This window comes from Electrophorus electricus, chromosome 24 (genome assembly GCF_041902795.1).
Source record: "Electrophorus electricus isolate QZ-2024a chromosome 24, ASM4190279v1, whole genome shotgun sequence".
NCBI lineage: Eukaryota > Metazoa > Chordata > Actinopteri > Gymnotiformes > Gymnotidae > Electrophorus > Electrophorus electricus.
The window spans coordinates 14,395,717-14,422,711 of record NC_137520.1 but is presented as its reverse complement, the minus strand read 5'-3'; the positions used below and the strand labels follow the sequence as shown (position 1 = coordinate 14,422,711).

Genomic DNA, 26,995 nt, shown 5'->3' with positions numbered 1-26,995 from the left:
CATAAGGTTTCAAATTTCAAGTGTACTTAATGAACAAATGCTCTGTAGAGAAGAGAGCATAAAGCACAAGACCAGGCGTGTGGAGATCAAAACAGTCACTGGTAGCTCCCTTCACCACATACTAACACACGCTAGGAGTAAAGGACTAACACACGCTAGGAGTAAAGGACTAACACACGCTAGGAGTAAAGGACTAACACATGCTAGGAGTAAACGATTAACACACGCTAGGAGTAAAGGACTAACACACGCTAGGAGTAAAGGACTAACACACGCTAGGAGTAAAGGATTAACACACGCTAGGAGTAAAGGACTAACACACGCTAGGAGTAAAGGATTAACACACGCTAGGAGTAAAGGACTAACACATGCTAGGAGTAAAGGACTAACACACGCTAGGAGTAAAGGATTAACACACGCTAGGAGTAAACGATTAACACGTGCTAGGAGTAAAGGACTAACACACGCTAAGAGTAAAGGACTAACACACGCTAGGAGTAAAGGACTAACACATGCTAGGAGTAAAGGATTAACACACGCTAGGAGTAAAGGACTAACACGCTAGGAGTAAAGGATTAACACACGCTAGGAGTAAAGGACTAACACACGCTAGGAGTAAAGGATTAACACACGCTAGGAGTAAACGATTAACACGCGCTAGGAGTAAAGGACTAACACACGCTAAGAGTAAAGGATTAACACACGCTAGGAGTAAAGGACTAACACATGCTAGGAGTAAAGGATTAACACACGCTAGGAGTAAAGGACTAACACACGCTAGGAGTAAAGGATTAACACACACTAGGAGTAAAGGACTAACACATGTTAGGAGTAAAGGACTAACACACGCTAAGAGTAAAGGACTAACACATGCTAGGAGTAAACGATTAACACACACTAGGAGTAAAGGACTAACACACGCTAGGAGTAAAGGACTAACACACGCTAGGAGTAAAGGATTAACACACGCTAGGAGTAAAGGACTAACACACGCTAGGAGTAAAGGACTAACACACGCTAGGAATAAAGAATTAACACACGCTAGGAGTAAAGGACTAACACATGCTAGGAGTAAAGGACTAACACACGCTAGGAGTAAAGGATTAACACACGCTAGGAGTAAACGATTAACACGCGTTAGGAGTAAAGGACTAACACACGCTAAGAGTAAAGGATTAACACACGCTAGGAGTAAAGGACTAACACATGCTAGGAGTAAAGGATTAACACACGCTAGGAGTAAAGGACTAACACACGCTAGGAGTAAAGGATTAACACACACTAGGAGTAAAGGACTAACACACGCTAAGAGTAAAGGATTAACACACGCTAGGAGTAAAGGACTAACACACGCTAGGAGTAAAGGACTAACACACGCTAAGAGTAAAGGATTAACACATGCTAGGAGTAAAGGACTAACACACGCTAGGAGTAAAGGACTAACACATGCTAGGAGTAAAGGACTAACACATGCTAGGAGTAAAGGACTAACACACGCTAGGAGTAAAGGACTAACACGCTAGGAGTAAAGGATTAACACACGCAAGGACTAACACACGCTAGGAGTAAAGGACTAACACACGCTAGGAGTAAAGGACTAACACACGCTAGGAGCAAAGAACTAACACACGCTAGGAGTAAAGGACTAATACATGCTAGGAGTAAACGATTAACACACGCTAGGAGTAAAGGACTAACACACGCTAGGAGTAAAGGATTAACACACGCTAGGAGTAAAGGACTAACACACGCTAGGAGTAAAGGACTAACACACGCTAGGAATAAAGAATTAACACACGCTAGGAGTAAAGGACTAACACATGCTAGGAGTAAAGGACTAACACACGCTAGGAGTAAAGGATTAACACACGCTAGGAGTAAACGATTAACACGCGTTAGGAGTAAAGGACTAACACACGCTAAGAGTAAAGGATTAACACACGCTAGGAGTAAAGGACTAACACATGCTAGGAGTAAAGGATTAACACACGCTAGGAGTAAAGGACTAACACACGCTAGGAGTAAAGGATTAACACACACTAGGAGTAAAGGACTAACACACGTTAGGAGTAAAGGACTAACACACGCTAAGAGTAAAGGATTAACACACGCTAGGAGTAAAGGACTAACACACGCTAGGAGTAATGGATTAACACACGCTAGGAGTAAAGGACTAACACACGCTAGGAGTAAAGGACTAACACACGCTAGGGGTAAAGGACTAACACACGCTAAGAGTAAAGGATTAACACATGCTAGGAGTAAAGGACTAACACACGCTAGGAGTAAAGGACTAACACATGCTAGGAGTAAAGGACTAACACACGCTAGGAGTAAAGGACTAACACGCTAGGAGTAAAGGATTAACACACGCAAGGACTAACACACGCTAGGAGTAAAGGACTAACACACTAGGAGTAAAGAACTAACACACGCTAGGAGTAAAGGACTAACACATGCTAGGAGTAAAGGACTAACACACGCTAGGAGTAAAGGACTAACACACGCTAGGAGTAAAGGACTAACACACGCTAGGAGTAAAGGATTAACACACGCTAGGAGTAAAGGACTAACACACGTTAGGAGTAAAGGACTAACACACGCTAAGAGTAAAGGATTAACACACGCTAGGAGTAAAGGACTAACACACGCTAGGAGTAATGGATTAACACACGCTAGGAGTAAAGGACTAACACACGCTAGGAGTAAAGGACTAACACACGCTAAGAGTAAAGGACTAACACACCCTAGGAGTAAAGGATTAACACACGCTAGGAGTAAAGGACTAACACACGCTAGGAGTAAAGGACTAACACACGCTAGGAGTAAAGGACTAACACACGCTAAGAGTAAAGGATTAACACACGCTAGGAGTAAAGGACTAACACACGCTAGGAGTAAAGGACTAACACACGCTAGGAGTAAAGGACTAACACACGCTAGGAGTAAAGGATTAACACACGCTAGGAGTAAAGAACTAACACACGCTAGGAGTAAAAGACTAACACATGCTAGGAGTAAAGGACTAACACATGCTAGGAGAGTACCAGGTGTTAGGTCTGTGTACAGGAACAGCTTTACATGAAAACATGCCTAAAGCTCAGTTTTTAAACAGCTAGTACTGAGTGAGTTAAAGTCTAATGTTAAATAGGAGGAGATGAAGACCATTGGAAGGTTGGATGAGGTCATGTCCATGTACATGTGTATGTGTGCCCAGCTGTGTAAATGGATGATGTGTAAAATATGTGAGCTATGCAGGTCAGCCTGAATAAAGATGTTTGCATAATACACAAGTTTGAGTGCAAGTGTGTGTGATTACAAAAGGAGAATGAACTAAGAAGTGACAGCACTTTGGACCTTGTATCTAACAGTCGTGGGAAAGTAAGTCAGAATCGACGATTTCTAGTTGACTTGTTGTGTTGTTCAAGCGTATGAGACACTGTAAGAGCTTGTGTGGGGCTCTGGCACTACACATGAAGTGAAACGTGAATGTTACTGACTACACATTCAACAGAGCCATGCTGATATTTTTGTGGGAAACTGGACAGACTGATTGCAGGTATCATAATGCCACACTGTTACAAATGATTACACACACAATTTTTAAACTTGAAGCTACAGTACTGAAAACTGATGCGTAAGTGAAGGATGTGTGTGTGGGGGGTGAATGTTAAAGTGGTGGGAGAGAAGCTCCCAGTGGCAGTGTGTTCTGATCTGCTTCACTCTTTCCCTATATTTGTCTTTTGTCACTGGCTCTGCCTCCTGGTTCTCTCTGACCCTGTTTTTAACTCCTGCCATTATCTTAACGTCTGTTCTTATTCAGAGCCCCCTTTCTCGCCCTGCCTGAGCCCACAGACTAGGTGACAGATGTTGTAGCTGCTGTTAGGCTCTAAATCTCTGACTGGGAGGTTGTCATGCTGTGGAGCACGGGGTGGGGGGGGGGTCGCGTTATCCAGCTGTGCACAGCTGTTAGCCTCTCCCCACACACACACACGCGCACACACACGCACACACACACGCGCGCACATGCACACACAGGCACACACCCCTTACCACCCCCCAGAACGGAGAAGAAGCCACTGGGGAGGCTAATTTGAGACCTTGTTCTTATAGAAAGCGTATGAAGCCTTAGTCATTGTCTTTCTGTAAATTCTTTAACATTCTTGGGTCAGCAGGCAGAATGTTTCCTCAAAAGCCCGTTGGCTTTTGGCTTTGGCTCTCTGGGCGTCCGATGAAGGCCTTAATGGTTTGGATCCTATTTGATTTCACTCAGTTGCCTTTCCCTGTCGGAGCCTGTGGCTCGCCAGCTTGGCTCTGATGGGCTGTTCAGCAACGCGGGCAAGTCTGCCAGCACAAACACACTTGTGTGCCAGTAACGGGCCAGAACAGCCTCGGTGCTATCTCACACAAACCTGGTAGATCAGACCTAGTAGATCAGACCTGGTAGATCAGACCTGGTTGATCTCAGTGTTGATGCTTTTCCCATTTCTTCTGTTTTATCTCCTGAAGGACTTCATTAATTTAGGTGTGGAGTGATGATCAACAAAACAGTTAATTTACAAATTGGATTTACAAATGGGCTCTCATTAGCAGTCCTCAGACACACACACACAATTTAGATTGAGATGTCAGAGGGATCATTATTACTTGAACAGCTCTTTCTCAGCCTCTTTCACTAGCATCAGAGCACTGTGTGTTAGAGCTCTGCTCCCCAGTGACACACACTTACACACACACACACAGACACACACACACACACACACACACGCACACACTACTCTCACTACTTGAGAGGCACAATGACGGGGAACTGACCGAGTTTTCATCACTACACAGATGTGCATTACTTTCTCTAACACGTGTCTCTAACAGTGAGCTTCAGTGTTCTTCAGCTTCCGTAAGTACTGACAGAGCTGTAGATGAAGCCAAGCTGCCAACCAAGGACATGCTGGTTCCATATCAAAGCCACTTTGTTTGCCTGTGACATCACACAGCTGCTGATACTAACTGCTGATTCTGCGAAGGGGATGTTGTGGTGTTGGGAGCGAATATTACTTCATGATAATGTTTCTTTTTTTAAATGTTGAGTCATGCAGTTACTTATACTGCCATGTTCTATTCTGGGCTAAGGATCTGCATTCAGAGAACTAGTTTTTGCGTGGGATCAGCTGGAATTTTTGGACACACACTCACACACACCCGCACCAACACAAAGGGATTGAGGCTGTACTAGATTTGCTACAAGCTAAAAGTGTCCAACAGTGTCACCCCCTCATCCTAAAATAGCCCCCTGTTCATCCATGCCTCCTCCCCCACCATAATCTGCCCCCTCCCCCCACCCACGTTCAGTTTCTCCAGGCAATTGTCACTGAAGTGGAAAGTCCTGCAAAGTACAATGCGCATGCCTCCCAGCACACGGCTGTGAGCGACTGGTGCAGTGTCACTAACAGATGGTGAGCTAATTAGACGTTCTAAAGAGCTTTGAGATGGTTTGTGGGAACCGGGCTGGTCTCAGGAGACCCTGTCCCTCTCTCTGTCTCTCTGCGTCTCTACCGGGGACGTGTGTCCCACTTGGACTCCAGGGCAGGAAGACCTGGGGAAGCACCCTGCCACACTGCCCTCCCAGAGTCCTACCACTGTCCCTGCTGGACAAGGGAGTCACTGCACCCCTGGCCTGGAAATGAGGTCCCAGAGAGAAAGATGTCCAACTCAAATACAGGAGGTCCTCATTTCATCATTTAAATGTGCCTCACTTTGGCACTTTGTGCCTCACTGTAGTGTGGTGCATAAGAACAAGCAGCACTGTTATGGCTAATGTGTGTGTGTGTGTGTGTGTGTGTGTGTGTGTGTGTATGTATGTACATGTGTATGTGTGTATGCACATATGTGTGTGTGCATGTACGTGCATATGTGTGTATATTCACACATACGTATGTATGTGTGTGTTTGCTCCTGGTTGGGATGGATGGGATAGTCTGGTCTTCTACACCAGGGACCAGGGGCTCGCTGATCTGCTGAACAGAGCTCAACCTGCCAGTGAGGCAGCAGTGAGGTGGTGGACAAAGGTCACAGGGTCCAAGCTCGGCCTCAGGGGAAGCATCATTAGCGAGTCGTCTGTCAAGCGCCTGCCGGAAACACCGCGACTTCAGCTCAGCTTGTGAGTGAAGCCATTCTCAACCAGTGGGGATTTCTGTATGATCGTTCAGCTTCAAAGACAAATGCAATTGTGCACTTATAGAAATTTGAATTAGCTATGGTCAGTACATCTGAAGCAGATGTTCATGTACCTTGTAGAAAAAACTTCCAATCTTGATTAGCATTAACATTCTTCTTCACCAGTGTAATAATGTGAGTAGTGTAATGCTGTATTTTACTCTTAAACATGTCCAACTTCTGTTCAACTTGTATTTCTACTCAGCACAAATTATGCAGACTTATTCAAAACAGAGTGTGGGACCTGACTTATGAGTTTGGCATATCTGTTAACCAGTTAAAGAAAAAAAAAGAATAGTCATTCTGTTAGCGACAGTTATTGATGTTCCTATTAGCGCAGGTTTGACATATTACCCTTCCTTCGATTCAAACCTCTTCCTATTGAAGCAGCCTGGAAGGGGGAGTATCTGTCACATAGATCTTCTCTCTCTCCCTCTCTGTCTGCTCAGCCACGGTCTGCTGACCCCAAGCTAAGTGACAAGCACAATGCCTTTCCCATTCCAACCACTGCTGCTCCCCCTCAGAGCCACAGTGCAGTCCAGGCAGGTTACTGCATGGCCCTGCCCCTCTATACCACAACCCCGCCCCCTCTACACATCAACCCCGCCCCACTACACCACAGCCAATCCCGGGCCCTCTGAGGTATAGCCTGCTGCTAGAGTTCAAAAAGATCAGAAAGATCTGCTTTGCTTATTTAATTGTTAAATACACCATTTCTTAAGTTATAGTGGACATTGACTGATAAAGATGAGAATTTTTAGCATGCTAGTTAAATGAGTCCCTGAGCATTAGAATTTACTACAAACATGCTATATTTGTTCAAGGTTTGTCCAACCTCCTAATTTCTCTTCTGTCTTCTGTCTGGAATGTAGCGGGTGATCTCTGATGTGTAAAGATAGCTGTCATTAAAAACTCAGGAGTTCATGAATGCACAAATGTGAGGCGTGAAGTAATTTCACTCACTCCTGTAGCATGTTTACAGTGTGGGGCAGGTGGGGAAGCCCCCCTGAAAAGAAGCAGCAAGCATGAGCAGAAAAGTTGTCTTTATTACATCAGAAATCACAGAACACAATTCAAGCAGAAGCACCTGCGGTGTGGAGCCCCCCGAAAGCCTTCCTATGCTGTCACTGGACAGTGTCATGCTGAGGTAACAGTATTTTTAGCTGAGTAGGGCTTCTCTCTCCTCCTTTGGGTGCGACATGTTAAATGATTGTGTAGCTTCTCAGGAGAGAATCTGTGCTATCCCATCTCTAAGGCTAGGCCAGTAAGCCATCTCACATCACTGCCACTGCAACTGCACACAGATCAGGTGGTTACGAGTTAGCACTTGTGAACAGCAAACACTAATGTGGACTTACACAAGTCCTACTTTGAAAGGTCACAGTACTGCCAAGATTAGCGTCTTCCATGCACTAGCCTAATACACCTGGCTCAGTTTCAGTTAGTTACCAAGGCCCTCTTACAAATCAACTGTGCAGTATCAGATTACAATAACATAATTGCTTGCACTGAATCTGTATGGATGAACTGACAATTACCATCTGTCAGTTAACTCTATTTGTATAATATAGCTCTCTAAAGAAATGTTTTTTTTCTATCATTCTCTCTACCAGCCTCTAGAAACAAGCCCTCTGAGAGCATATCACTGCCAGACAATTGCAGCTAGAGACTGACAGAAAAAAACTTACATGCATATATGCTATGCATGTAAATCCATATGAGTGGATTTTCATGGGAAAAGTTTGATTTATTTGTATAATTTACATTTACAGTTATGGCATTTGGCAGGTGCTCTTATCCAGAGAGACTTACAAAAGTGCTTTGTCATTTACTCATAGAATACATCCTAGTACAGTACAGTAGGTTAGAGTCCAACATACCAATGAACTAGAATACTGTAGAAATACATACAATGCTGACGCCTAGATGTGCAAAATTCATAAGCACTATGTTAGACAACAATAAGTGCAATAAACAAGTACTAGAATATGTTAGTCAACAAAGTGTAGTAAACAACATCCTACAATAAGTACCAGTTTAGTTAGTCAACATAGGAGCAGGGTCAGAGGTCATTTAGTCTGCGTTTGAAGACTGCAAGGGACTCTGCTGTCCGGACAAGCAGAAGTTCATTCCACTATTATATTTAAATAATGATATTGCTTATTTATTTTACAGCTGGAATAGCATAACCAGTTAGCACATTTCATGGTATCCTTGTAGACACCCACAGCTACCTCCCTCTGCCAGGAGAGGGATGCAGAGCCAAGACATAACGGGGGTTTCTTCACGAACTGGCAGCCCAACTGTGTCAAGCAACTGAAGAAATCCCATCCACAAAAGCGCTGTGTGGTGACATTCCTGAGCTCATAACTGTACACGAAACCAGGAATCAGAGCTCTCCCCGGGCCACAAAATCTGCATGTTCTAGAGAAGGACAAGCAAAACCTAGCAGTCTACCATAACTGCAAGCCATGCAAGGCTTTGAGTCAAAAGTCTTGTCTGAAATCAACAGAATTGCAAAGATACAATTGTATATTGTATTTGTTACAACTAAAATATGTTTAATGTTAATTAATCTTTTCATACGTTCATCTGACCCACTTTTATGAAGTACACAGAATCCAGTCTGCATTTGAGGTATCAAAAAACAGCCAAAATAGGCCGCAGAGCATTATTAATGCTTGCTAATGATTCACCTGATCTGGCTGGGCCTGTGCGGCTGCCTCTGCAGGGCAGACACACCTTCATCCAGGTGCTGTTTATCAGTTGAGCAGGTAAGGTCAGGCCCAGGAAACCGGGGCTATATCCTGACCTGGTGGGCTGCATCTGACACGCTCCTTCTTTCTACCTCAGTTGCCAGGCAATGACCACGAGTCCACAGCACCAGCGCAGCACTTTTAAAGCACAGCAGCACGTGTTGCTCATACTGTCAGAATGAGGCAGCAAAACATTTATGGAATGTTCTTTCTCCTTATCGCTGTGCTGCCGCACAATGCTGTGTTTCCTGAAGTCTTCCTCCCGTGCTTTCCTCTGCACCGATAAAACGGGTATTCCTCGGCAAATAAACTTCCCCTTTTCCACAGAAAAAGGAAAGTGTGTTAAAAGGGGTGGGAATATGTGGGGAGGCCATTGAAACAGTGCTCCTGCAGGTGTAGGGAAGTGTGCATCTGCTCTCTGCCCAAGGTGGAAGATGAATACTTTTACTAGTGTGTGTGTGTGTGTGTGTGTGTGTGTGTGTGTGTGAGAGAGTGTGTGTGTCAGTGTGTGTCTGTGTGTGTACGTGTATGTATGTGAGTGTGTGTGTATGTGTGTGTGAACGTGTGTCTGTGTGTGTGTGAGAGTGTGTGTGTGTATGTGTGTGTGTGTATGTGTGTGTGAACGTGTGTGTCTGTGTGTGTGTGAGTGTATGTGTGTGTCTGTGTGTGTGTGTGTCTGTGTGTGTGTGTGAATGTGTGTGTGTGTGTCTGTGTGAATGTGTGTGTGTGTGGTTCCCATATCCTCCCTGGCAGTTAAAATCAGGAGCTAATATGTTTCACTTTCTTTTACATGCCATCCTCCCTCCCTCCCGCTCGGCTTGATGTGCTGTAAACAAGATGAAAGGGCCCAGCTGTGTGGAGTTATTGTTACTGTCAGTAGGAAGCTCTGATAGCCTCAGAACAAAAGTAAGACAGGAGCTGTAAGGGGAGCTCCAGACTCCACGGCTCCAGTCAGTCATCTCTCCCACAAGCTGGAATCCACTTCCCATGGCTTCAACACAGGGCCCCCTCCCCCTCAGCCTCTTTCACCCACATGCTTCAGTGTCTTCTGACCAGACTCAGAAGATGTCACTGAAAAGCAGAAGTGTTAGGCATGTGTGGAGATGGCAGAGTGCGAGGGGACTGCGTCTGCAGTAACACAGAATTCTGCTCCATTGTTTGATCACTACAAATACCACAAGCAGGACTTATATTTCAGTTCCAGGAAATTCAAATAATTTAAAAAACCCACTTAGTCTTATATATGACATCTATAATGTAGATGTCATATATAGGTCCGGTATAAAAAGGTCCGGTATAAACAAGGTTATACAATTTTTTTTAAAGTATCCTGGCTGATTCTATTATGTAATAAACACAATATTTTAATTTAATAAACTATATTTTAACGTCTTAATGAAGACATATACAATAACAATAACAAAACACTGCTTAGTAACATCATTCATTTTGATTAAAAACAAAAACTTTAAAGGCTACTGCATTAAGAGTCTAACTAGGCTAACTAGATAACACACTCCAAAACAGATCCGGTGTGACCAGGTGAGTGACGGAATTTGCCTTGTTGAGTATCACAGCAGGTACTCCAGTCTGAAGACATTCGCCAAAGAGATCCGTGACATTAGAGCCTCCTTTAGCAACTCTTTTCTTTCGCTGCTCTTCAGAAGTCGATCGAGCAAGTTAAACAACAAAAGCGTTTTGCAGGTGTGCGGGCCAGTAATCTGTTGGAAGAGTGGTTTAACGTGATAAATGAATGCCGCTCCCGGCAGCTAGCGCGTTCTCAGGGTTTGCGCTGTGCAGGTGAAGGAAGGGGGAGTGCGCGAGCCCGTTGTTTGCGGTCTCCATGGACACCGCCCGCGCGGCGCCAAGCTGACAGGCGTCAGGGGTTGTATGAATGGGTGACGTCACGGCCCTGGCGCCTGCCAGTCTGCTTCAGCCTGTTTGGACAATCTGGGGAAAGATTCGAGGCAGATCCTTGCTATTTCACACACACACACACAGTGGGAGCATGTGAAAGCATCGGTAACCCTATTCATTGTGGCCTACTTTATTGTAAGGCGGATCTGTGATTTGTTTTATTGAAGGCCAGCGCAGGCTGCGCTCTGGAATTTCGTCCAAGCATCGCAGGCTGCACAGCAGATGTGCGATGAGGCGACTTACCGTGCTAATCGCATCACAACTAAAACCTCGTTAAACTTTCAATGACCATAATAGCGCAACGCATTTTTATTCTGTTGCAGCAACATTAAAGCCAAAACACGCTAGTTCAAGAATAATCTTTGCCAAGATGGCGTGCTTAACCTCACTGCATTCACACCATTCTCCTTTCAGATTTTATCTCAAAACTGATCACTGCATCTAATAAACAAAACGAAACAAAAACGAAACAAATGATCAAAAAATCACATCACACCCAAAGCGAACGCTTTTTTTTTTACAGCACAGCACCCGAAGATCTTAAACTATTCGATAATGTCTCTTTTTAAGCTGCCGAGAGAAGCTCGCAGTTATGACGCTGTAAAAACACTAATTAAAAGGCTTTTCACGCAGTGACTGCAGCGTTCTGTCTGTAGACGCCCTACTTGTTTTCTCAGCCCGCGCATCACTACACCTGCGGAGTCCCCAGGCACGAGCAGCTGGACTCCCACGTTCGTTTCCATTTGTAACACCATCCCTGACCGAGCGTGAAGCCCTGATAGCTCAGACTGCGCCGCTATTGGTGCACAGTTGCCTCGTAGTCCGGCCAATTCCGCAAGCGCTCGATTGCCATTGGCCCTGATTTTGAAAGTTTACCACGCTGGGACACACCCCCGAGCCCACCACTGAATAAATAGGGCCTCGGCTTCTCCACGCGCTCTAGCTGACAGAGCCTCCGGCTGCGTTCTGCTTCCTTCCGCGAACGGAACTAGTCTCCTACTGCGCACCAGCCTAACGAAACACGGCAGCTGACTGCGCGCGGGTTACACCAAGCTGCGGCTTTTTCCTCGTGAAGATCTCTTATCGTACACAAGATGAAAGTTGTTGGACCTACGTGCGCGCTGAAGAGCAAGGCTGGCGGCGAGGACGTGGTGCGCTGTCTGTCCGACCAGAGCCTCGCCATCTCCAAGTGCAAGATTCCCCTTCTGGACGACCAGATGAGCGCGTTCCTGCAGGACATGAACAGCTGTTACAGCAAGCTGAAGGAGCTCGTGCCTACCTTGCCACCCAACAAGAAGGCCAGTAAAATGGAGATCCTGCAGCACGTAATCGATTACATCCGGGACCTGCAGGTGGAACTCGCCTCCCCGGGAATTAACCGGCAGCAGGGGACAACCGGCACGCGCACACCCCTTACAACGCTGAACGCGGAGCTCAGCAGCATCTCGGTGGAGGTACGTGCCTGTCTGCGGCATCACCACTCCACGGCAGCTGCTTTAACAACGTGCGCGTAATGTTTCTTGGGTTTTACAAACAACGCTGCAGGTTTAAATAAAAAAAACAAAACAAAAAAAAACATGCAAGACTTTTCTTTGATGTATCCTCTCTCTCTCTCTCTCTCTCTCTCTCTCTCTCTCTCTCTCTCTCTCTCTCTCTCTCTCTCTCTCTCTCTCTCCAGAACGGCTGCTCAGATGACCGAATCCTGTGCCGTTGAGATCCAGGACCGCACGGACTCGTCAGTAAAGCCGTCGGTGAGGATCCAGTGCGTCACGCGCAGAAGACGCCGAGAGCGCGGCAGCCCCCATTCCGCGCGTGGCACGCGTTGCTCGATCACCGTGGACTGTGTCGTGCCTGATGCGTCAGCATACGAAGGTCCGGTTAGTCCCGCCAGGCCTCCGGGCAGGCGGTGAAACAGCGTCATAGTATTATGCTGTCTGTATTAGATGTTATTGAAGACCACGTCGACTGACTATACCTTAAACGTTTCTGTTCTCTTTTGTATTTTTTTATAATGTACACATAGAGAAATTTATTTTTTGTAAACAAAAGTCGGTTCTCAGATTTCTGAGTTATATTTGTATTGTATATTACAATGCCTTAAGATGTCCGCATTCATGTTGTATTACAATGTATGTAAATAGTGTTTTTATTAATACAGATAGTATTTTGGGGAAAAAAAACTGGTTGTATCTGTCGTATTTATGTATTGAGTTCTTTATGTAGACCATGTAGCCAATTTTGTTTTCTTAAAGACTTAAGACAAACTTTTCCATTTAGGTTAACTAAGTTTTACCAAGCGTGTTTATAAATGTGATATGAGACTGCAACAACACCAGGAGAAAGAAATCCTGTCTTTCAATACTTAATTCATTCCATGTTTCTTACAAAGGAATGTTGCAGGAATATTCTGTTTCGTTAGGCTCATTAAAGCAAAATTTAATTAACCAACCAACTCATGAACTAGACCACGTGCCTGGGGATGTTCCATGCACTAAACTGATACATATCAGGTGGATCGACTTACAGAAGAATAAGAATAATGCAAGGAAGAAGCAAGCAAGAGCTCTTATTTGGGGTTATAACCTACAAGATACCAAACATTACATATCAGTATAAAATATATTCAAATGTAAGACCAAGTAGGAATTCCAATTGTTAATTTCTTAATCCAAAGGGTACATACTACATCTGCATGCGATACGCTTGTTTCAACTACCGTGTTTAAAAATAAATAAATAAATAAAAAAATCACTACTCAGCTGTGTGTGGGGGGGGGGGGAGGTGCTCAGCACACCACCGTTAGAGCCTTTTTCTGTGTGTGTGTGTGAGGGAGAGAGGGAGTTGCTCAGCACACCACCATTAGAGCCTTTTTCTTGGCTGCGATCCCGGCCCATCTGTAGCTTGGCTCGCGGATGACTATTTGTTAATGTTTCAGTCAGCTGTGCGCGGGGATGTGGAGCTGTTTAACCCGAACGTCTCCAGGTGTGCGGCGGCGCCGCTCGGTCTGCTGCGCTGCCCTTCCCTGCCCCTGGCACACACACACACACACTGCGCCACGGACCAGAGGCTCATTTATGCTGGGCGGAAATAACCTCCCCATTGCCGAAGCGTGTTTGCTTGTGAAAAAAAGGTCATCTGTCATTAGTCCAGTTGCCGAAATGCTGAGATTTAAAATGTGTGGGATGGGCTATAAAATGCCATGTTATACACCTATTGGCTGACGTCCGATATAAACTGGATACAATCACATTTAAATAAGTTAATATCTCACACAGTTAATAAGTTAAGAATGGCTTATATTCTCTTACTAAACACGTTGCAGAGATGGTAGGTCGGAGAGAGAGAGAAAATGCACGTATAAAAGCAAAATGTGAAAAGTTAAAGCGCTTTAACAAATCTTTTAAACGGGCAGTCTGAATGATTTGTAATTGCCGCTTAGAAAGTACAGGCCACTATTAAATCCTGCACTGCCACTGTGTGGCTTTATTCGGAATGAAACAGAACTGAGTCACCACAGGACCACAGGCGTGTGAGACTGAACGTTTAAATGTTTTCATGTAACGTTTCCCTTGTAGTGGGAATCATAATACAGGAGTAAAGAAACCCTGAATAGACACACAGTGTCGGGGGAACACTTGCACGCTCCATTGATTCGCATTGCACACGTTTCTTTTATTGGTTTTAAACTAAAATTTAAAATATGTCAAAGAAAGATGTCGCGTTGTGGTTTAAAGGTTTACATGATTGTAAGTCGCAAACGGAGCCAAACGACGCCACATTTACAGCTATCGACAGGAGGGCTCCACCGGGACCGGACGGGTTCCGATGGTGTTCACTGTGTGCAGCAGACATTTTGCGTCCGGTGAATAGAAAGGTTAATAAGATCTCTTAAGATCTGAATTGTTAAAAATTGCAATACAATTCTTCAGATATTAGTTTAGATTGTTAGTTAGCTAGCTAGCTATGTAGATTCAGATATTGAAAAAAAGTTGATCCCCCACCCCCAACACAAGTGTTACTGTAGAATTTACACTCTGACTGTAATCTGGGTTTACATGAACATTTAGCCAGCTAGATAACTGCGATTAACGCTGATTAATACAGAACCAGAACGAAACTGATAATAGCAGCCTTAATAATAAGCAATCTAGTAGGTTATAGACCTGAGCATGTTGATCGCAATGTCAGCTAATGTTAGTTGTCTGGATGACCATAACGACTACCGTAGCCGCCCTGCTCAGTCAGGTGTAGGAGACAGATGTAGGATGACCATCCCACTACCGTAGGTGTAGCAGACAGGTGTAATCTTACATTTACAGCATTTAGCTGACACTTTTATCCAAAGCGACTTACAATTATGACTACAACTTAAGTAACTGAGGGTTAAGGGTCTTGCTCAGGGGCCCAACAGTAGCAACTTGGCAATGGTGGGACTTGAACCAGTACAAGGCAAGTACCTTAACCACTTAGCTACCACTAGTCACAAAATGACCATATCACTACCGTAGGTGTAGGACACAGGTGGCCACTGTGGACCATTTTGGGGACATAAACGGACACTGAGTCCAATCGAGTTTAGCTTTGCTGTCTATCTGGACTTTCTCCGGGTAGAAGACTACTGAAATTGGGTGGTGTTGACATCTGATGTTAAATCTGTTTCAAATTTCCCATCCCGGATAAACTTGCGGAATGTTTCCCCCACGAGGCTCCCTCCGACAACGCATGCGCATTGTCACGGCAAGCTGTGACGTCAAGCGCGCACACATTTTAACCAATTGGAGGAGCCATTGACCACACGTGACCACACGCGGAAGAACACCGAGAGTCTTTTAGTGGTATTAGTCTTTAATCTAGCGATCTGATATCGTTATTAAGCACCCCGTGATGTAGTTTGTATTGACTCAGAGGAGTAATCGTGAGTAACATTTAACGGTCTAACATCTTAACAGCTGCGACAGTGTCTGAGCTCACCGAGCGTGGAGATGTCCCAGAGGAGCGCGGGCTCGGGCGCGCGGAGGAGCAGGCCCGGGGTACGACCGCGTAATGTGACCACGCGCCACTTTATACCTTATACACCTGTCTGGCGTTGTTCATAAACTAGCTACATATGCTAACGGCTGCGTGTGCATGATTCCGTGCGCCTTAGTGTAAGTGAGCTGAGCTCTAAAACGGACCCCGTGTTACAGCTGCTTTTGTGCTTGCTGGGAATATGCTGTTTTCTCCTTAGTGATAAAGGAAAAAGGGAGACGGACCGAAGCATGACTGACGTTTCTGTTTTCCGCCCCTTCCTAGCGCTCCCAGGTTATACTGGACGACGATGAGCCCGACGTGTCCTCGCAGCCCAGCTCATCGCAGGTCCAGCGAGCAAGGTGCAGCTTCACGCCCCAACAGATAGAGCAAAAGGTAACCCAACTAATTAAGATCGGTATATGCCATCTGTAATTTCTACGTGAAATGACGAGCTAAGTCTATCATTAATGTGGTTCCTCATTTAACTCAGCATCAGCTATCTAGATGAAGGTGGTAATCTGTGCAGTGTCCAATAAGCTTTGTATTTTAACACTAGGGACAGTAGCCTTGCTATTGCATAGTAAAAATATGCATTATGTATTTATGCCCTGGGGTACTTAAAAATGCAGGTAATGCTTTTTTTTTTCTTTTTCTTTTTTTTTGCTTGATGAACCTTAAAAAAGAAGGTTAAAAGTAAGACAGAAAACAGAAGTCCAGGCTCTTTTGTTTTGTTTTGTTTTGTTTTTCTTCCTGTAGCATTGTTAAGTCCACTGCTACCATATTCCAGACTGTTTGTATATATGCTTATGGTTATTAATATGGTTATTAATTTTCATAGAGTGTTTTTTAAAGTGTTTTTTTTCTTCTTCTGTACTGTAACTTAATATTTTTGTTATTTTAAGGTGGCTGAGGTGGTGCAGTTTATTCTCATAAAAGACCAGAAGAAAATACCCATCCGTAGGGCAGGTGGGTGGTGCTTCCTTAATGAAGGTCTTCACACTTTTTGCATGCTGTATATTGGAAGACTTACCTCCACTCTTCCATTCTGTCCATTTCATTATTCACAGGCCAGCAATGCATAAACAGTGTAACAGTAAGAATGAAGAAACCGTGAACAATAAGAGAGTGCAGACGGAGTGAAATGTAAACAGTGCAGTGTAGTGCAGGGGATATTGCCGTGTTTTGCAATGAGAATGTCCTGCTTAGAAACATGCCCATATAACTCAGCATGGTGTTTAACAAATCATGTCTCAAAACGTATTTTTCTTTAGATGTCGTCAAACATGTGGTAAAGGAATATAAAGGCCAGTACCCAGGCATCATAAGGAGGGCTGGCCAAACCTTTGAGCAGGTTATGCTTAATGTTGTATTTCAAAGATGCCATAAAGTCCACTGCAGATGGTGCCATTCTGTGATGACATGCCCTCCCCCACCCCCCAACAGGTCTTTGGGTTGAACCTGGTGGAGATAGACTCTAAGAATCATGTTTATATCTTGGTAAACAAGCTGCATCCTCTTCCTGGGGAGCCAATCAGCATGTGAGTTGGTAGTGACATCACTCATCTGAGTTTGGTGAATTGAGGTGTGGCGAACTGAATTGTAACTGTATCCGGCCTGTTTATTAGGTGTCCAGGCAGCCCCAAGACTGGATTACTGTTTGTGATTCTCAGCCTTATCTTCATGAAAGGAGGCACAGTTAAGGAAAGTGTGTACATCTATGCATACTTTGATTTTCTTGGTACATAATAGAGCTTAAATAACAAAAAACTAGGAATTAGTACAGAAATGTAATTCAGTTGCTCCCAAATGTTTTTCTATGCTAGTTCTAGTGTGGAATACACTGAAGAAACTGAGAGTGTATGAAGGGTAAGACACTTAATATTGAAAATGTTTTTAGTCACTATCAGAATTTGTTTATTAGCCAAGTATGTTTTCACATACAAGGATGTGGCAATCAGAAAAGAAGAACAGGTAGAAAAATACAGCAGATAATTAATTATACAATACAGTATATACATAAAGAGAATAGTGGAGGAAGATTTGCCCAGACAAATGAACAGTTCCTGTGTCTGACAGTTATATGAATTTCTACTTACAGGGTGAAGCATGAAGAGTTTGGTGATGTAAAGAAGTTGGTCACCGATGTGTTTGTTAGGCAAAAGTGAGTGGACTGAGATGGGTATGAAGCGTGTTTGTTGCTTGGATTTCAGTGCAGTGGAGTGTGCAGTTACTGATGCACATGCTGCAGTTCTGTATCGACCTTTAGGTTTATATGTACAGAAACGTTTTCTTCATCTGGGTTAGTTTCTTTCCAATTTAAGTCTTGCACCACTGCAGCGTTTTGAGTGTCCAGAGCTACTAGGGTAGGTGAATATGACCTCAGCATCCCTGCAGTGTCCCGTTCTCAAAGCTCGCAGTAGCTCAGGTGGTTACACCTGCAGGAGCAACAGCTGCAGGGTCGCGGGTTCAAGCCCAGCCCAGGTTGGTGTGTTCAGAGCTGGTGTCCCTCAGACCATGGGCAGCTGGTTTATATCACACCATAGAGAACCATGGAGCCCTATGAGAAAAGCAAGATTCACAAGACCACCAATCCAAACTGCTAAGGGCTCCAAACATTTAGTCTTATGTTACATAATCTGTCCAAGTCGGTGTATTATGGGTCACGTTTGAAACGAGATAGGTGGATGGTGTGTTTGATGGAGCTGATGTCCAGCGTCACTGAACCTGCTGTGTGGTGTAGGTACCTGGAGTACGTGCGGATCCCTCACACAGAGCCGCTGGAGCATGAGTTCCGCTGGGGAGCCCGGGCAGAGCAGGAGGTGTCCAAGATGAAACTGCTCCAGTTCATTGGGGAGGTTTGTTGATCTCCGCTATAGGAATGACTGATTTTTAAGAATATGTTTGAATGGGAGTAACAATCCTCATGACCTGTCTATTGATAGCACGATTTGGAAATAATGTTTTATAATCACTTCAGTCAAAACAAACTAATTGTAGGAACATGAAAGGAGAAAGTACACTGTTCATATATAGAATAGTACACATATCTTACTTGAACATTTGAGTGCAACTAGTGCCATGGTGGAACTCAAAGAAGCCTTATATTTAAAATGGTGCTGATGTTTCTGGTTCTCTTTAGCATTACTGGGGACAGTTTGATGTTTGATGAAGGTTATTTTTCTTCTGTTTGCAGCTACACAACGAGGAACCTCAAACCTGGACACAACAATACAGGGAAGCAGCTTCTGTTGAAAGCAACCCAAGATAGTGGAAAAGAATGAGATGCAGGGGTGTGTGTGTGGGGGGTGGTGCATAGGTGGTTGTGTAGGTGTGTGTGTGTGTGTGTGTGTGTGTGAGAGAGAGAGCGAGAAAACAAAGATGTTGGAGGAAACCACAGTTTCTTCTAACAAGTGATTCTTATGGTGGGAGAGTGGATGCAGAGATCTGTAAAACATCTGCATTCCTGATCTGTAAAAGGTCACGTGTCAGAAAACAGCTCCCACATCTAAATAAAATTGTAAATCTGGCTGTAAACTAGACCTCTGAACTACGGTTGTCACAGGAAGAAAAACAGCATCTTAAAGCAGCAGATTGTTTTATTTAAAAAAACAAGCTCTGCACATATGTAGTCCTTTGTGTATTTTATTGTCTGTTTGAATAAAAAAATATTGTTCATTCTCATACATTTCTGCTGATTGCATTTCATTTGACATATTTGAATAGCTACGTTATAAATTTAATTTAAAATAAACGAGGGAGCAACTTCCACAGGTTTCTTTGAGGGCTCGGTGAGTGGGTGGGGTAATATATAATATAGTAATATATATATAATAGTCTGACGCCATCCGACACGTGCACAACAGTCATCAGTACGCAGGTTAGAATCAGTGTCACATGTATGAGAATAGTTACTGTAACGTATGTTTAAAATCGGCGGTTACTCGGTTAAAAGGCTTTAAGCAACTTGATTATTTCGAGTGGGACAGAGGAACTAAAATCCCACGAGTTTTCCTTTCCACGCGCGTTGCACGATCGCCGTCTTCTGGGCAAGGATTGTAACCACCATATCTCGCGTCCGTGATGTTTCTTAACAGTGTTTCTGGCCGTCTGCTGCCATGAAATGTCGACGCACCTCAGGGCTTCTACTTCTCATTTGAGTCGCTCATGCATCATTGGCCTGAAAGCGTGAATTTAACCACATCTGTTGCTAAACAACTTCACCAAATGATGGGAGCACCTTGTGCAGGTAACTCCTGACTAGTATTAATGCGACCACTGAGGAGTTTTAGACTAAACAATGAACCCAGATCAAAGACGGCAAGTTTAAGAGTCACAACCTTTCCGTTTAATTGATCTCTCCCCGTGTGCTGTAAAGCAACAGATCACATGATTGTAGCTGGGTGTCAAATGAAACGCGAAACGTCTGGTGTGTGGTGACTGCGGTGAGTTTTCAGTCTGTTAACTGAGTGTTTTCTAGTGATCTACAATGGCAGAAGGCGAAACTTATACCGGAGGCTTAAGCTGGTCCGTTGCCCACAACAAACACTCGTGGGTTATCACATTTGTTTTTGGATGACTCTGTACAGCGCGAAGTTTCCACCTCAGTTTGTCTAATATCCTTTTCAGCCCACCAGCAAAGAGTTTGTCTTTTCCAAGTATCATTTGAATATCGTTTTAATTAATTAATTTTTATTTATTTATTTTACAGTACTGGAGTTATGAGAAAATACAGACACAAATTCCAACAGTTTGCGTCGTGTCCAGCTTTGTGCTTAGGTAAGTCAGTATATCATGTCCTGATTATGTCTTGTGTTTATTTAGGTAACATGTATTTCACTGATTCATTTAATTTCTTGTTAAACAAATGTGCAGTGGTAGAAGGTTACCACTTGAAGTCCCACCACTGCCAAGTTGCCGCTGTTGGAATATGTGGTGAGACCCTTAACCCTCAATTACTCAAGTTATATTCAGTAACAATTGTAAGTTGCTAAAAGTGCCAGCTGAATACAATAAATGTAAATATGAGAACAATACAAGAAAATAATGTGTCTGACCCTACTGGAAGTGCTCACTATTCAGGTGGAGTCTTTCCCCAACACACCTGGCTACATTTATGAAGGCCTGATAACTGACCAGGTGAATGAGGCTTGTGAAGGTCTAGCTGCCCTGCATTGGCCTGCAGGCTGGATGTGCCAGTATGCCTCCAGTGGGCAAGCTGAGCCTGGCACATGGCAGGGGCTCAGGGTTGGGGTGTACCAGGGGTGGGTGGTGCAGATCTGTGTCTGGAATGAGTTGGGTCTCCTGCTCCATGTGTCCGTGACACAGTAGTGGAGCCATGCTTGTTAACATTACAGTGTTTGTCTTAGATGAATGCAGTGTGTGCCAATACAATACTGTGGTCTTGGCAGCACTGACAGTTTGCCATGTATCTTGGAGCACTCTCTCTCTCTCTCTCTCTCTCTCTCTCTCTCTCTCTCTCTCTCTCTCTCTCTCTCTCTCTCTCTCTCGCTCTCGCTCTCTTATTAATACAGTTCTCTGCGTCACTACTGCCAGTGCTGAAGAGAGGGAAGAGCCTGTGTTAAAAACTGAGCGATTGCCTTTTCTAAATGCCATTCCAGCTAATTTAAACTGCTATGAAAGACAGAAATGGGGAATTTTTCATTTAAAGACTTTTCCTGTCACTTCAAACTAGCACCAGAGAGGTGGATGACCCTTGGGTTGTCATCTGGTGATGGACAATACTTTACTTTTGCTAGATGGAAGGGATCTGCTCACTCACTCTTTGAATGTGTAGTGCTGTCTGGGTGAGACTGGGTGGTTTGTGCAGGCTGCAGGTCCCAAGGTAGGGTAGTTCCAGTGTGGGCTTTCTACACTGGAAGGGCTTGTGTGTGCAGACTCTTCCACCTTCAAGTTCTGTGGGATGACGGCCAGGAAGTAAACACTTAGCATGATGTTCATTTACATTCAAACTTCTTTTTGGTTCTATGTGATTGATTAATAGGTGCTTTCATAATTTGAGTTTTTCCTGATTTGTTGAAAAATCACATGAAGCTTTGAGGTCCAGAGTTATTTTTAACTCTTGAAAATATTATGACATTTTTTTATACACTATTATGCAATCAATTTGAATAACTGTATTGTAGCATGCTTTTTTAAATCATGGGCATATAATATAATTTGCATTTCACTTATTTCATGTTTAATATTTGGTGTCCTGAGTTGCCATATAAATTGCTACACTGATTGATGCTTTTTTACGTCTTCTACAGAATGGAAGCTTATAGTTTATGGACATAGCTGTATGGAACCTGAACATTACACAGCACACAAGGACCCTGTAATCCTTCACAGCATGAGTTTGCTACTGAAAAGGGACTGTGTCTAACGCAGAGTCTGTGTTTAAGTCTCTGTCTAATGCTACAAACAATAGAGTAGTGAGCAAAGTGTTTTCACCTTCTGGTTTCGATCATGGTGTAGTTTATCTGAAAAAAAGCCCACCACAGAAAATCACAGTTAAGCCTAACTGCCCAAATTGTATCCTGGTTGAATTTTGTCCTAGTGGACGTCACCTTACATGTGTTTCCCAGGTTGTCTCACTATAAAAGGTTCAGCTTGTTCAGAGGTTTATGGAAAATTAGTAGTTAAATCATCTCATCTGTCCTTTGTTAATTTGTTGTGTAAGTTAGGTGTAATGTATACAATAAGTGCTGTAGCCCAAAGTCAGCAGCTGTTTCCATAAATGTTTTAAACATGTATATTAGGTATATTACTCTGTATGAATCATTGTGATTCAGGTGGAGCTGTTGTTCCTGGGTGTTACGAGTCCTGTAGAGGTAGGTCTCTGGAGCTCAGTCTCGCCCTGCTACACCAGGCTAGTCAGCATCCCACTCCCACAAATGCACTCCACAGGAAGAAACCCCTGGAGCTCTTTTCTAACCCCAACCCCAACCCTAACCCCAACACTAACTGTAACCCTAACCCTAACCCCAGCTCTAACTCTAACTCTAACCTAACCCCAGCACCAGCTCCCAACCTTAACCCCACCCCAACTCTAACCCCAACACTAACTCTAACCCTAACCCCAACCCTAACCCCCACCCTAACCCCAACCCTAACCCAACCCCAACTCTAACCCCAACCCCAACACTAACTCTAACCCTAACCCCAACCCTAACCCAACCCTAACCCCAACACTAACTCTAACCCCAACAATAACCCTAACCCTAATCCCAACGCCAACCATAACCCAACACTAACACTAACTCTAACCCTAACCCTAACCTAACCCCAACACCAACACTAACCCAACCCTAACCCCAACACTAACTCTAACTAACCCAACCCTAACTCTAACCACAACACTAACTCTAACCTTAACCTTAACCCCACCCTAACCTAACCCTAATCCCAACCCCAACCATAACCCAACCCCAACTCTATCCCCAACACTCACTCTAACCCTAACCCCAACTCTATCCCCAACACTCACTCTAACCCTAACCCCAACCCTAACCCAACCCCAACTCTAATCCCAACAAGAACCGTAACTCTAACTCTAACCCTAACCCTTACCCTGACCCTAGTCTAATACCTTAACTACTGAGAAAAATGCAAAATTGCCATGTTGATTTTTTTTCACTTGTTTGTTTGTTTGTTTACATAATCTTTTATTTATGAAAATCCTCTCTTGAATTATGATAACAGGAAATGTTGGGATCAGTCACCATGGAAAACTACCGCATATGAAAAAACCGTCAATCTGTTATGGAGATTCATGTCTCTTGTAAATAAGATTTTGGTTTACACATTTGACAATTTATAGGTTGGTGGCAATAAAAATCCAAGATTAAAATGACCTCTGTATCTATGAAAGCTTTTGTGTCTAAATAATCATTTCTATGACTATATTGTAATATTGTAATCTGAAGGGGTGCATGTGACTGTGAGTCTGTTACGCGCTGCAGGAGTCACACCAAGTACGGGACATTACTGGACCCTTCTCCTTTCAGCAGAGGCTGTGGCTGAAGTGCTATGGAGGAAGCTGACGTGGACCACAGCTTATATATGTCTAATTTACAACTCTATCAGTACTACACTGATATAAGCCAGCAGTCCCAGAGCCGTGTACAGTGTGTACAGGAGCTTCAGTCCAGTGCTGGCCCTCTCTGGCCCTCCACCCAGTTCCATCCCCTCCACCTCCACCCTGCGCCAGCCCAGCACTGAACTCAGCCACTTACTAGCTGTCACTTCTCCTTTACAATCACTTGCTGAACATTTCAAAGCTATTTTTTCCTCATCCCAGTTAATGACAAGTGAAAACCATCTGGCATGAGATTTGTACTGGCATTTACATTTATGGCATCTAGCTGACACTTTTATCCAAAGCAACTTACAATTATGACTGAGACTGCATTTTCCTTCCTTAATGGTTACAGGACAGATGAGAAGAGCAGAAAAACTTCCCTGGAGAGAGATTACCAAAACCCCCAAAAATGTACCACTCTAAATCTTTCTTTTCACAACAACTTATTGTGAGAAGCTACACAAACGCACAGCCTGAGAGTAACAGCCACACAAATGCACAGCCTGAGAGTAACAGCCACACAAATGCACAGCCTGAGAGTAACAGCCACACAAACGCACAGCCTGAGAGTAACAGCCACACAAACGCACAGCCTGAGAGTAACAGCTAAACAAACGCACAGCCTGAGAGTAACAGCCACACAAACGCACAGCCTGAGAGTAACAGCCACACAAACGCACAGCCTGAGAGTAACAGCTACACAAACGCACAGCCTGAGAGTAACAGCCACACAAACGCACAGCCTGAGAGTAACAGCCACACAAACGCACAGCCTGAGTAACAGCTACACAAACGCACAGCCTGAGAGTAACAGCCACACAAACGCACAGCCTGAGTAACAGCTACACAAACGCACAGCCTGAGTAACAGCTACACAAACGCACAGCCTGAGTAACAGCCACACAAATTCAAAGCCCTTCCTGGTGTGCACATGCTCTTCCTCTATTACTGCTTGTGAAATCTAATGTTTTCTGTCCCCTGTGAACTCAGTGAAAGTCAAATTCAGAACAAAGCAGGCTGTTCTTCTGTGCTTCAGAGTCCCAGGAGAAGCAGTGGGTTGCCAGCCCCCTCTCCTGTCTCCAGAGCCCAGGCAAGCGTTCCAGCTAAAGCCCGTCTGGCCAGCGCCCAGCTGCCCCTTGGTCACCTCAGATCACGGTCCGAGGCCCGCTGGCGGAGGTCAGAAGAGGACAGAAGGCCGTGGTTCACCCCAGGGCATTGATTGCTGTGTGGCAGAGATAAAAGGGGTTCAAGCAACGGTCTGCGTGAAGAGGATCTGTGTGCTGTCAGGGGAGCTGAGTCACAGAGACGCCTCAAGCTCAGCCAATCTAATCACATCAAAGCCAGGGAAAACAGCAGTGTCATGAGTTATGCTTCACAGTTCACAGGAGGCTTGAATTTTTGTTCAATAATGTCTGGAAAGATACCTTTGGTGGAAAACAATCACTGCTATCATTAACTGTTCACCACAAAAAAGACAACAAGTTTTAGCGCTGGGCATAAGAAGATGAGATGTTGGATTAGTAACATTACAAACTGCATTCTGTGTGTCAGGAAAAGGGGAATATGAGGAAAGTAGAGAGTGTCTCTCAGTCAGGTCCAACAAATCAAAAAGTGCAGTCCTAGAAAAAAAACACTGCACCCAGCACGGGCCACGATGACACAGGGAACAATACTACCAGCCTACACCCACTACCAGCCTACATCTACTAACCAGCCTACGCCCACTACCAGCCTACACCCACTACCAGCCTACATCTACTAACCAGCCTACGCCCACTACCAACCTACACCAACTACCAGCCTACACCCACTACCAGCCTACATCTACTAACCAGCCTACGCCCACTACCAACCTACACCAACTACCAGCCTACACCCACTACCAGCCTATGCCCACTACAACCTACGCCCAATACCAGCCTACGCCCACTAACCAGCCTAAGCCCACTACCAGCCTACACCCACTACCAGCCTACACCCATTAACCAGCCTACACCCACTACCAGTCTACGCCCACTACAAGCCTACACCCACTAACCAGCCTATGCCCACTACCAGTCTACACCTACTACCAGCCTACGCCCACTAACAGCCTACACCAGTCTGCAAACAGTCTCATCCTGGGGAAAGGTAATATTTTCAAATCACTGGTTAGATACACAAACATGGAGGATGAGAATACCCTAGGTTATGAGATTATATGAAATTACCTTGGGTGATGTGATTTTATGAGATCACCCTGGGGTATATTATATCAAATTTCAAGTTTCAAGTTTGGTTTATTTGTCACATACATAGTCATACACAGTATAACTCGCAGTGAAATGGTTGAGAGTGCTCAGTCCAAACTGAGGAAAAAGAAAACGGGTGCATAGAGAAATATAGATATTCTATATATGTACAAAAATATATTAACAATGTAGGTACAATATATGTACATTGTTTATATACACAATGTACAATGTATATGGTTGTGTATATATATATGTACAGAATGTACAGATCCAGTTTGTAAAAAGACATATTTACAGTTTTTATGTTACATGGTGGTAATTGAATACATATGCAGTTATTGAATATATATACAGTTATGTTACATGGTGGTGGTGGTCCCCACAGTTTATCAGTTTCCCTGATTCAGGGTCCGAATGGCCTGTGGGAAGAAGCTCCTCTTCAGTCTCTCTGTCTTGGTCTTCAGGGAGCGAAAGCACTTCCCTGACCTCAACAGAGAGAAGAGCCTATTGTTGGGATGGGTGGGGTCCTTCACAATCCTCCTGGCCTTGGTCTGGCACTGCTTGTAGTAGATGGTCTACAGGTCAGGAAGTTCCGTGTAAGTGATGCGCTCTGCTGAACGCACTACCCTTTGGAGTGCTTGTCTGTCCTGCTTGGTGCTATTCCCAAACCAGACTGTGATGTTCCCCATGAGGATGCTCTCAATAGTGCAGGTGTAGACGTTCCACAGTACCTTGGAGGGCAGTCTGAAGTCTCTTAGGCGTCTGAGGTGGTAAAGACGCTG

The 26,995-nt window shown here is 44.3% G+C and overlaps 2 protein-coding genes and 3 long non-coding RNA genes across 6 annotated transcripts in view; 4 read left to right on the top strand and 1 right to left on the bottom strand.

The window, feature by feature from the left end:
• LOC145653377 (uncharacterized) overlaps positions 1–6,689 on the top strand; it is a 13,046-nt gene extending 6,357 nt beyond the window's left edge. Inside the window, exon 3 of the long non-coding RNA XR_014119666.1 lies at positions 5,975–6,689. This is a non-coding gene — a long non-coding RNA (uncharacterized LOC145653377). The remainder of the gene's footprint in view (positions 1–5,974) is intronic.
• A 550-nt stretch (positions 6,690–7,239) lies between these two features.
• On the bottom strand, positions 7,240–11,668 carry LOC118240717 (uncharacterized). Of its 2 annotated transcripts, none has more exons than XR_014119664.1 (2): positions 8,910–11,668; positions 7,240–8,675 (listed from the first exon to the last, which is right to left on the bottom strand). It is a non-coding gene; the product is annotated as an uncharacterized LOC118240717 (long non-coding RNA). The 2 variants fall into 2 exon arrangements; XR_014119663.1 differs by having other exon boundaries at positions 7,240–8,637.
• Positions 11,669–11,840: 172 nt separating this feature from the next.
• On the top strand, positions 11,841–13,525 carry LOC113572338 (DNA-binding protein inhibitor ID-1). The gene is made up of 2 exons (XM_027001791.3): positions 11,841–12,340; positions 12,565–13,525. The coding sequence occupies exons 1-2, from the start codon at positions 11,981–11,983 to the stop codon at positions 12,598–12,600; spliced, it is 396 nt and encodes a 131-aa protein (XP_026857592.1). The 5' UTR covers positions 11,841–11,980; the 3' UTR covers positions 12,601–13,525.
• A 2,144-nt stretch (positions 13,526–15,669) lies between these two features.
• On the top strand, positions 15,670–19,577 carry ndnl2 (necdin-like 2). Its single transcript, XM_027001790.3, has 11 exons — positions 15,670–15,721; positions 15,836–15,916; positions 16,179–16,289; positions 16,799–16,862; positions 17,168–17,247; positions 17,340–17,434; positions 17,522–17,601; positions 17,720–17,762; positions 17,995–18,057; positions 18,637–18,751; positions 19,090–19,577. Exons 2-11 carry the CDS (start codon positions 15,869–15,871, stop codon positions 19,162–19,164), a joined length of 774 nt encoding a protein of 257 aa, XP_026857591.1. The 5' UTR covers positions 15,670–15,721; positions 15,836–15,868; the 3' UTR covers positions 19,165–19,577.
• Positions 19,578–19,985: 408 nt separating this feature from the next.
• LOC145653376 (uncharacterized) lies at positions 19,986–23,742 on the top strand. The gene is made up of 5 exons (XR_014119665.1): positions 19,986–20,142; positions 20,605–20,672; positions 20,769–20,828; positions 22,691–22,729; positions 23,601–23,742. It is a non-coding gene; the product is annotated as an uncharacterized LOC145653376 (long non-coding RNA).
• The last annotated feature ends 3,253 nt before the right edge of the window (positions 23,743–26,995 follow it).